The sequence below is a fragment of the Cicer arietinum genome, chromosome 5, assembly GCF_000331145.2.
Source record: "Cicer arietinum cultivar CDC Frontier isolate Library 1 chromosome 5, Cicar.CDCFrontier_v2.0, whole genome shotgun sequence".
Taxonomy (NCBI): Eukaryota; Viridiplantae; Streptophyta; class Magnoliopsida; order Fabales; family Fabaceae; genus Cicer; species Cicer arietinum.
This window is the reverse complement of record NC_021164.2, coordinates 69,329,258-69,341,152: the sequence shown is the minus strand read 5'-3', so window position 1 is coordinate 69,341,152 and position 11,895 is coordinate 69,329,258. Positions and strand designations below refer to the sequence as shown.

The 11,895-nt window shown below is 32.3% G+C and overlaps 2 protein-coding genes across 2 annotated transcripts; one reads left to right on the top strand and one right to left on the bottom strand.

Moving 5' to 3' along the window:
- The first annotated feature begins 61 nt into the window (after positions 1-61).
- On the top strand, positions 62-4,436 carry LOC101513284 (tRNA (guanine(26)-N(2))-dimethyltransferase). Its single transcript, XM_012716540.3, has 7 exons — positions 62-752; positions 1,337-1,537; positions 1,636-1,735; positions 2,054-2,254; positions 2,345-2,407; positions 3,355-3,530; positions 4,000-4,436. Exons 1-6 carry the CDS (start codon positions 190-192, stop codon positions 3,466-3,468), a joined length of 1,242 nt encoding a protein of 413 aa, XP_012571994.1. The 5' UTR covers positions 62-189; the 3' UTR covers positions 3,469-3,530; positions 4,000-4,436.
- Positions 4,437-6,832: 2,396 nt separating this feature from the next.
- LOC101512744 (alpha-galactosidase 3) lies at positions 6,833-11,612 on the bottom strand. The gene is made up of 15 exons (XM_004502787.4): positions 11,163-11,612; positions 10,872-10,930; positions 10,157-10,213; positions 10,031-10,065; positions 9,477-9,580; positions 9,279-9,351; positions 8,815-8,873; positions 8,654-8,719; positions 8,480-8,563; positions 8,240-8,304; positions 8,067-8,149; positions 7,834-7,924; positions 7,666-7,724; positions 7,294-7,434; positions 6,833-7,191 (listed from the first exon to the last, which is right to left on the bottom strand). The coding sequence occupies exons 1-15, from the start codon at positions 11,375-11,377 to the stop codon at positions 7,081-7,083; spliced, it is 1,302 nt and encodes a 433-aa protein (XP_004502844.1). The 5' UTR covers positions 11,378-11,612; the 3' UTR covers positions 6,833-7,080.
- Between the last annotated feature and the right edge of the window lie 283 nt (positions 11,613-11,895).

The following is an 11,895-nucleotide window of genomic DNA, read 5'->3' as shown; positions in this document are numbered from 1 at the left end:
ATAAGAACAAGAAAAATATAAAAAAATTAATCCCAATTTTTACAAATTTCAAAACCTCATCTTTTTAACCCCTAAAAAAATTTAATTGATACACGTGTAACGCTCCACAACGTTTTTTTTCCATCACTCTCTTTTAAGAATAAAACGACAAATACAGTTACATCTCTTTCGTCACCATTTTCCGGCGTCATGTTATTGACTCTTGCCTTTTCTCCGCATTTTCCTCAAAACCGCTTTCGGTGTCGGTGTTGTAATTCCGTTCCCGGAAATGGTTTTCAAACTGAACGTGGTTTGGAATTCGATACCGGCGGCGCATTTTTCCGGCAAGAAAGCGCTACCGGAAGAGACCTCGGCGTACTTGCCGCTTCTCTGCAGAAGAAGAAAAACGGAAGCTTACGTGTTCTCGATGCTCTTTGTGGCTGCGGAATTCGGTCGTTGCGGTACTTGAAGGAAGCTGAAGCAGATTTTGTTGCTGCTAATGATGGAAATGATAGCTATGGAAGTATTATTGTGGGGAATTTGTCTAGGGTTTCAGTGAAAGAGGAGAAAAGATGGGTTGTTACTCATTTAGAAGCTAATAGAGTTATGACTGATTATTATATTCAAAAGAGTTTCTTTGATTTTATTGATGTTGATTCTTTTGGGAGTGATTCTTCTTTTTTGAGGTCTGCTATTAATACTTTGAGATTTGGTGGTTTGCTCTATGTTACTTCAACTGATGGCTTCTCTTCTGGTGGCCACCGTCCTCATCAGTAACAATTCTTATCTTTCTCGGTTTTTTGTTTTGTTATGATTTTGTTTAATTTGTTTGGTCTGATTTTGAGTTTTGTGATTTAAATTGCGGTTGTGGTTGCTGTCAGTATACTTAATATTAAAGACAATCAAATGCTATGGACGCGACTTCAATCGCATTGTGGTCTGAGAAGCATAAAAAATCTTGATGTTGCTGTTTGGTTGCAAACTTTTTTTAATACTCATGTGATGTTTTGTCTGCCCTTTTTACTGCAGTTAAATTTGTGTAGTGTATCTTGTTTGTTCTGATTTTGAGTATTGTGATGGAGTTTTTAAATTACCGTCACGGAATATTGAAGAGAAACAATTGCTGCTGATGTAGCTTTAATCCCATTATGATTTCATAAAAAACCTTGATGTTGATGTTGAAGACCTTATTTTGTTGAAACCCTTGCCGTATATTGTGACTGTCTTTTTTTGTTGCTGTGCTGTTTGATTTGTATGGTTTAATAAGTGATTGCATATTTGCATGTTGTTTTGTAAATTGTAATGGATTTGGGAACCTTGGTTAGTGGTTTGTAAACTTTGACCTTTTTCTGTTTAGTTCTTTAGCTGCTTATGGAGCCTATGTGCGCCCTATGCCATATTCCAATGAGGTTGGTTTGAGAATGCTTATAGGTGGGGTTGCAAGGGAGGCTGCTCTCTTGGGGTACCATATAACTCCCTTGTTTTCTTACTATGCTTATCATGGACCTGTTTTCCGGGTCTTGCTCAGATTGAACCGCGGGAAGATTCATGATAGTAGGTGATGAATCCTTGTGTTTATGTCACATCTTGTGTTGTTCCCATTTGAGTGCAACGTAGTTACTCTCTTATTGATTATTTCTGTTGTGATTGCTGTAGGCATTATGGTTTTATTGGGTGCTGCCACCAGTGTGGAAATTCCCATGAATTTTCTTGGGACCAACTTGGTCAGATGAGTTGCTCCTGCAGTGTGTCTAAGGTATGATGGCGTGGTTTGTTTGAGACTACCTTGTTTAGGTTTTTTTAATGTCTATTTATTGGAGAGCTATCTTTGTAAATTGTAGCTAGTGTCGGTAAGGAATATTGCTAGATAGTAATAGCTTCTCGGATTAATGCAATAACTTGTGTATGTTTTTTAAACTAAATTCCTTTTTAAGCTGTTGCTGCATATAACATGAGGATAACTGTTGAAGCTTGTATAATATATTTGTGCGATTTAGTTTTCCAGAGTTCAAATTACAGAAAAGTGTTACTTCCTATGAATGTATAAAGTTCTCTATTTCTTCTCATTTTTCAGGTTTCAAACTCCCTCAAGGTATCAGGACCTCTTTGGACAGGGCCTCTTCATGATGCAGCATATCTTATGGACATGTTAGATCTGGCCAAGCAGTGGGGATGGATTGGCTGTGATGGTAAAGACAGTCTTGAAAAGCTTATAAAACTGATGGTGGATGAAAGTGACCCCAGGTTGCCATTTGGGTATATCAAGTTGGATGAGGTGATTCTTATATCTTTGTTGCATTGTAAACATTGTTAGCTACTCTAGTGAGAATAACGAATTATGGTAATTTTATGTGTATTTATCCAGATGGCAAGCCGTGCAAAAATCAATACTCCACCTCTGAAGACCTTGATGAGTGCCATGCATGAGGTACTCTATAAAATCTTTAATATGGTATAATAATCAACTAATAATTGTGTACTTTATTGAGTGTGTTTCATGAGAACAAATTTAACTAAATTATATTTTAAACTTGTGTTAAAGGATTGTTGATAATTGCATTTATACATGATCAGGATGCATAAATGTTTGACATCGTAGAATGATGTCTAGCTCCTAATTTCAATAGTATATCTAATATTTTAATTCAAATGCGACAAACTTCATCTATTTGTTAAGTGTGATTTTTCTTTTGCTGTCTAGCATGCGGTAAGTGGTTAGGGGTTATGGTCGTCATGCCAGGTGATTTGTTCTATCTCTTCTCAGTGTGTCTCTTTGGAGGTTCAAGGTTGAAATTGTAAGGGTTTGGCTTTGATTTGACATTCAATGTCTTGGGCCATTTGTGAACTAAAAAATTGGCGTATCTTCTCTAACATTGTGCCAATTGGGGAGCACATCAAAGTTTTATTTTGAAAATGGTTTTTTTGCTGAGGCGAAGGGAGGTCACTATCTTTTGTATGAATGGCGCATAGAGCCTATGAAATACATCATTAGGAAGTAGGTCGTTCTATATTGTGTATATGGTCAGTTTGGTTTTTTGGCTTTAGTAGTTTTTCCCAACTGCTAGCTTTCCTGATGTATACTAGTTGTATTCTTTTACTCCCTTTTCTATAAATCCTCCTTTGCTGCTTTAAAAAGCGAGTTAAGCCATGAAAGCAGTTATGGTATAAAATTCAGTTATTCACACTACGTAGCATATGAAAAATAAAAACAAAGGGAGTTGCCTTTTATTCTGTATCATGTTATTGTTGTCGATTTGTTTACTGAGTTTGGTTTGATTAGGATATTGAATCATAGATTGTTCATGTAATAAAGTGGATTCTAGACGAAGCTTCAGAAACCAGAATTCACGCTTACCTTATACTTGGTTATTGCAGAAGGGTTATGCTGCCAGCAGGTCCCACATAACCACAAATGCAATTAAAACAAATTGCCCCATGACAGAGTTCATTGAGATAGCCAAAGAACTACAGCAGGTATCTGTCTCTTAAGGGTTTGGGCTCTAAAGGTTCCTCTGAGGCTGAGCATTGGCTAAAGTTCAGATGTGTTGAAGGTCATATCTACTTTTTTTACTATATCAATTTTTTTGTTAAACAACAGTTATTTTATAATTTAATTGACAACAGTAAGGGAAAATGACATCATTTTAAGTCTAACCACAATTGATGCTCAAGATTCAAGATTCGTCAAATCCTAAATACAAGCAATTAGATCCATTACATGATAGTAATTCAACTGCAAAAAGTTCAGGGAATGAAGAATTAAGCAAGCCCGTCTTTCGGCACTTGGACACGTAAAATACGAAAAATGTCATGTTAATCCAACCATAGGTTGAAACCCAACATATGGGAGGTGAACTGTGTTAACATAAAATAAAACATCAGCCACCAAAGGTAACATAATAAACGGAAGTTCAAAAATATGAAAGATGTTCTCCTTAATGCTCCATTGGTGTTTGGAATATAAAGTGCCACATCTTCTTGTATATCGCTTTCTCATTTATGAATTGGACACTATGGCAGGTGATGCTATGTTGACTGATTTTGTGAGGATTCTCAACAAAGAAAAGAGCTCAAGGGATTTGTCTTTGATTGTGTTGTGGAATATCTATATTCAAATTGTTGCCAATATTTTTTCTCTGGATTTAAGGCATGGACAAAGCTGCAACTATGCATAAGAGCCTAGACGTTGATGGTTCTAGAGGTCAATAAGTGGCAAGCATACTTCAAATTTTGGTTGATGAAGTTGTTGAAGGTCTTGTAGGTTGGAAGCATAGTTTTATTTTCTTTTGAATTTCCACCCAGCTATTCATGCAACATCTCACCGTTCATTTTTTGGGTGGAATGTTCTGTACTACTCTAACAAGTAACAATCAAAGTATATTTTGTACAAATGGGATTGTGGCATTTCTAATGGAGGCTTCTTTGGATTAGTGAATAAACTAAAAGTCCACCGACAATGCTGTTCAGTAAAATTTAATATATTAGTGAATATAAAATAATAGTAATATGTAATTCAAAAGTAATATTTTTGTTTATAGTAGAATATACTCAAACTTTTATATACCTAAAGGTAAATATATTTTTTAATAATTATATATAAGTTAGGTTTGTTTTAATAATTATTCATAAGATTTTATAACCTTAGAGATGTCATTTTTGTCTTTAATATTTTTTAAATGTGAAATTGATTTATTTTAGTATTTTGGTTTCATTGAAGTGTTTTTTTTAATAATATGTTTGTTAAATAGTTATGTCTTTTTTGTTGTTAAAATTGTACATTTAATTATTCATTTTATATAATTTATATTAGTTTTGAAACATTAGATTTATAAATTTATGTACTTTTTGAAATTTTCAGTTTTATATGTTCATCGTAATTTTATCGATCACACCATCAATCTAAGCATGTACTAAATGATATTGTGAGTAATAGTTTATTAAAAACAATGTTCATAATAACATTCAAAATATTGAAACAATTTTTCACTTGGGCAAATATAGAGATGATATATATATGAAGAAAAAAAATTACAAAACAAAATAGAAATTTATCAAGGTTCAATAGCTTTAAATAATAATAATAATGTTTTTTACATAATAAAAATGTTAGTGACAAAAAATTGTCAAGTTAATACATAATGTAACCAAATTATATAGTTATGATATTTTGGACGGAGAACAATTTCAATTACTTTTAACTATTGTTTCATCTAAAAAAAATTAGAATGTGAAATGAAAATTTCAAATAACTATTTGACAACATTCAAGAAACTTCAAAGGTGGGTTGCAAAAAATTATAGACAAAAAAAGTTTGTTGATATTTAAGACATAAAAAATTTCGAGTGAATAGTGATATAGTTAGAAGTTATTCATTTTCATTTTTTTTTTCCGATTATGATTTATGTTTTTCTAATTATTAAAAAAAAATGATGAGAGACACATACATCATAGAAAAAAATTCACCTCCTATGCAATGATAATTACATATGATCTTGAACAATAATTGACAACATAAAAATAATATTATTGAAGTATCCGTGAACGTGTCACACAAATAGATGTAGCTTAGTTGCATTTCGTAATGTCGTTATCATTGCTTGAACTGAGAATGTGCAAAAGAGTAATTGAAAAATAGAAGATATATCTTGATGTATGTATGTATGTAGTCGAACTGACATTGTGATGCTTTGAAGATATTGGATAGTTTGTTCTTTTTTGTATGAATTATTGAAATGAAATTTTAAGTGTATTGATAAGTCATTGAATGATACAAAATTGTCTAATGTATGAAATAATTGTAATTGGATGAATAAATGAAATTGTTTGCGTTACATATTGGAGAAACAAAAATAAAATGAAAGTAAAAGATGAAAAAAATAGTGTACTTTAAAATGTGTCACGTCAAAACTTTTATGAGTTAGTAAATATTATAAGATGTGACACAATGACGATGAGTTGTCGCAAATAAAAATTAAGATTCTATTTTAATATATTATAATAGATTTGATCGTCAGTGATGCTAGTAACACTCTCTTTATCATTCTTTTGATGCTAGTAACTCTCTATTCTTTTTCAAACATTTATTCTTTTATTGGATAAAATTCATGAGTCATATTATTTTACCTGGGATCTATCTCCAAAGTGGTAGGTTCTCCGTGAATAAAAAAGAGTCTTGGTAGCATTACTCAGCATGCAATAAGGCAGTTTGAAAGCGAGTGACAAAAAAAGTCTCACTAACACTACTCTTTAAACCAACCAAAATAATTTGCTTGTTCTCTAAATGATTGATACTCGATTCCCTTAAAGATTTGATTGGAGTTCACATAAAAAACATTTATTATGACAAGTGAACCATTTAAATAAAACTCAACTAACTTGATGAATTAGTCTCCTCCATTACTGTAATGATAATCAATATTTAAAAGAATATTATCTTTCAAAAATATTTTCTATGAAAATATGTTCAAAACAACTTCACCTACTTCTATTTTTTTTTTCCTTTTCCAATTCTTATTTTTTTTATAAACGATAACAAATTAATTTTAACTCCTAAAAGTACTTATTTAAAAAAAAATGATTTCTTTTATTATAAAAAAATGTAACAAACAAACTCTTAACAACTGACACAAATTTACCTATCATGAGTATTTTTACGAGTGCTATTAAATCTTAAACAGTTATAGTTTATATGAATTAATTGAATTCTTATCTAATCAGATATCCCAAGTATTTCCATCAATAAAAAAATCCAAAATATTCTCCGTAGTTACTAGTAGAAGTAATGAGGCTCTCTTTTTGCCACGATCTTCATATCATACCTTTTAAAAACATCATAAATCCATCGAGGGGCACATTTTGGAAGAAATCATGATCATGATTCATGAGTTGGCACACCATCATATATATATTACACAATTTATTACAGATAGAAGAACTTGATTTCTCATTGTCTGAGTATCTAACCAACAATGACTTGGAAAAAAATAAATAGAAAATAACCAAGCAGTTTGTTGGATGGCTATTACATAGGTGAAGATGCTGTCATGGCCATTTTGGATTAACAGATGGAGCAAAACCCATCATAGATGGGTGAAGTATGAGCTACTTTAGAGAGTAAGATGCTGTAGATGGAGTGAAAATGTACAATTTAGAATCATGAGAATCAACTTGAGCACTGAATGATGACACTGCATCTCCATTTATTACCTTGTGCTGCAAGTAAAAACATTTTTTAGACAACTACTCCTTAAATATTAATAATAACAACAAATTGAAAGGCTTTTAATGCATTTTGACGCAATTAAGCAAGCTTACCTGCCACAAATCCCTCACAGAAACATGAATTCCAGATTCAAGCCCAAGTGCTTCCCATGAAGCTGTTATAGTCGCAACTTTTGAGCATCGATTCCACAGAGCAACCGCCAAACGGCTTCCTGATAAAGGACCTGCCCAGACCTGTAAATAAATATGTAAAACGAAGGTTAACATACTTCAAGCTTCTGAAAATATTGAGAATAGAAACTTACTTTACCTTAAACAAAAGGCTGTTGTTTAAAATATTTGTAGCTTTAGTGAAACTCATATACGCACGCACATTTATTTATTTCCGACATGTTTATTGAGAATTTTATCAAAATTGAGTCTTAGTCAACATACTTGCACTATAAGTTGATATCTAATGATTACCTGACTGCAATCATTTATTCCAGAAACTTGAACTTTTCTTCCCTGAACTCCAAGTGAGTCTGCAGAGATATATAAGAATTAGAAAATTTACTCATCTAACCTTTTTGAATTACACAAATGAAAAGCATTATGTGTCAACTTGATTAAAAAAAATAGTGGTGGTGCAACCTTGATTTATAGCAATGACTTCTTTATTGGTTAAAATCTCCCGTGTTTCAGCAGTCATATTCCTTATGTCACAACCAACCAATAGAGGAGCCTACACACACAAGTTCACAATTTTTAACGCGTAAAAATTTCAGCCATAGTATTTTGTATTATGATCTTTGCAAATCTTTGTTCATGATTTATTCATAAAATATTATGGCCAAATAGGAGGGAGGAGGGACTAAGAGCAACACCTTTGCTAAAGCCCAGATGCTGAAGTGAGCACGGTATTCTTGGTAAGTCATGCCACCATTGCCAACTTCCAACATATCTGGGTCTGTCCAGAACCGTAACACGAGGGAAAAGTAAGAATGCTCTTATTGTTAGCTCTATATTTTCAATTAAATTTCAAAAAAGATAAGTTTACCATTCCATCCTCCAGGACCTGCATATGCAGCCCACTTGTCATTAAGATCAGCAATAGTTGTCATGCTAAACATAAAAAAACATCATTTTCAGAATTAGACTACATCATAAACAAAAATCTGGACGAGAATGATAGTTGATAATTTGTTAAAACTCAGTATTATAAAATGTTATTAAACTATGGACATCCCTAATAAAACGTTGAATGCACCATCTATAAGTCAAAGTTCAGGAATTTAACCTAGCCCATGTATCATTAATGTCATCAGTTGTGCGCCAACTATTACCGACCTTGCCTGCCCATAAAGCAGGGTCGTCAACACCCCTGCGGAAAAAAATAAGGTAATGTGGGATAATATGTCTGTCATGCTATCAGTAAGTAAACTCATAACAAAACACAGTTACACCTTATTACCATTCACAGATTGAATAGAAAATTGTACGTCCAGTTTCATTGAGGGCATCACGCATAGGTGGATACCTGGAATACATGCAACCACATTGATTTAATTTATATGTACTAGGTATTGTTGCTTTTTCAAATACTAGGAGACAGAGATTAGAAAGAAAAAAAACCGTTTTTTTGGAGGGATGCCCAGATTGAAACAATTGTCATACTTCAAATAATCTACGCCCTGGTAAAATGATAGAATGGGGTGAAAATCACAAATAAACTACAGTAGAATGTACCTGGAATATATTTTTGTTAAGAACATTAAAAGAATTCCATTAAATGACTTAACATCGTATCTGGTCCAAATTTGGTGTTTATGATGTCTCAAATTCCAACATCATATCCAAAGATTGGTTTTATTTTCTTAAAAAAACAAATTAATTCCATAGAAAGATATATTAGGCTGCAGAGCTTAATTATTTGCATCTGATGTAATTTGAACCTGACACAATTCGTGTAATGCACAAATAAAATAGAAATAATTGGACAGTACTTCTATTCTTAGAACCTCCACACAAAGTCCATGACACATGAAGAGTATTTGTTACACTTTTGCAAATTATGAAATGAGATGTTAGAATCTAACCCAAGAGGCAAATAAATCTGCATCATCAGTTTCGTGGAAGATTGATCCTGGTCGGACTTGACATGTAAAAGCCCTAATAACAGTTGCAAGTGAAGAAAAAAATGACAGGAGATTAGCTAATCAGTTAGTCACAATCAACGAGGGATTAACATATTTATAATGAGTCAAATCTGCAATAGTTTTGCGAAAGTATTCTACCCGGCATCAGAATATATGCCAAGTTTGAGTCCCTTTCGATGCACATAATCGGCAAGTGCTTTGATTCCTGATGGAAACGTCTTACGATCAGGGACTAGGTCACCCTGCACTTCCAAATAGAAAACAGTACGGAACAACATATAATTATCGGGAGAATATATAAAATGATCGAGTTTTAAGATTTGAATCAAAACAACTTATCCACATAGAAAATGAATAACGCGTGTAATCATGTATAAGATTCACGTTTTCCTGCTAGATTAAACATTAAAGACAGAAAGCACACCAGCATATTGGAAGCATAATAAATGAAGTATTCAAATCTGTACGCATAACCATTTCTTAAATATATCATAGAACTTACTATTTATGTCTGTTTTCTGCAAATAACACTTAGCCGAAACATAAAAGATGACAACTGAAACAGCTTTTCCTTATCCAATTGAAAATCAAGATAGAAAACATTGAAAGCTGAGAAGAATATACGACAACAAGTGAAGATAATAGACCTACAGTTTATCCAGTGATACTGAAAGGAACAGAATTTAGCTGACCTTCGAATTTCTTGTCGCAGAAGACCAACAATCATCTGCACATTGTAAAATGTAACATCAAATACATATGGAAAAGGTAACCTAGCTACTGTTAAAATCTTTATTATGGACATACAAGATCATTACCTATATTGACGTACACATAACCTAACTCAGCCAACCCCGTTGATATCAGTGCATCAGCTGGAAAAATATAATACATATCAGTACAGTAGATATGAATTACAGAGAAGAAAAATTGAATTACTGATATTATTTGGAAAAGATGAACCATAATGATTGCAGTGAGACAAATTATGTTTATATGTAAAATATTTTAGGCTTCTGTCTCCTTAGAAATCAAGGAGACAGTAGTCCGAGCCTATAGAACATATCATGTTCAAGTAAGGTCTTATAAATGTAAGATGTTTATAAAGCCTTCATATACATCTTGTTTATATGATGTATAGTAGTACCACACTCAAGTTTAAAGGGAATTTTTTCCACACAGGTATCAAACATACAATATTGTATGTAACTAGATATTCAGCGGTAAAAACTAACAACAAATTGAACTTAGACTCTATTTGGTAAAAAAATAACAGGCGGATAAAATAGGATAGCCAATGCATTCATTATTATAGGAATAATTGAGTATCCAAAATAAAATCAAGGTTTAAAAATGTTGATATGTTTAAATGCAAAATATTATTTTGATGAGGGATAATGAAATTTGTTTTACAAAATCAATGAATCTTCCATTATAGTATCATCATCACAGGACCAAAATAAGTAACTAACTCAACGAAGAAATGCAAGTGATGCTTTTACAACTAGTAGCAACTGAACAAGAAAACAATACCTGTTTCCTTAATAACCGTTTCATTGATATTGCATGCAAAGAAGTTCCAGCTGTTCCATCTACACAAGACCAAATCATATCACATAAACCATCTTCCTAATTTTCCTATTTAAGAAAAAAAAATTAAAAACATCATCACAAATACATGACTATGAGTGTGTCTGTGCACGTGGATTTTTGTCAATATTTTTTTTACTTCAACCTTGAAAAAAACAAATCGGTTGAATTAAACAACCTAGAAATTTATTTGATCAATTGAAAAGAAAAGAGCCATAGAGATAGAGAACGAACCCCATTTGAGGCGTTAGAGCCAATCCATTACTGAGCTGAAGAAGACCATAGTTTGAAGTGTCATAAATAGTGTGAAAGTTTGATCTGAAAATGGGTTTCCCATAATTTTGCAAGAGAGATACAACTGTTGTTGCTGACACCGAGAGAGAAGAAAGAGAGAGGAAGAGAATCAGCAAGTGCACAAAAATAGTGTTGTTCTGTTTCTGCTTCGCCATTAGTAACAGCTCCTAACTTCAAAACGATACAAATTGAAAAGTGAGAGAGTTTGTGAAGACGCGGAGAAACGATCACCGGCAGAAACACGGTCACCGGAGATAAGTACAAAAAAAAAACAGTATAATGTAACCGATTGTTAGGAACTGTCTGGAAGACAACCTTCTTTGTGAAATCAATGACTTGCTAGTTGCCACATATATCCCAGTCACATCATTCATTCATTTAAATTATTATTATCATGTTTTGTTTTTAATACAAAATTATTATATTGAGTTGATGAAATGAACCATCGTATTATGATTTATTTATTATCCATGCTTCTATCATTATTTTATTTATTATATTAAATATCTCAAATTCAATGATTTAATACTATTTTTATATTATTTTATCGATTATGTATATACAAAGTTGAGTCATACTAATAGTATCCTAAGGAAATTAAAAACAAATAAAAGAATAATTTTTTAGTAGTATATTTTTTTCATTGGGTATTAATGACAATATATATTATATT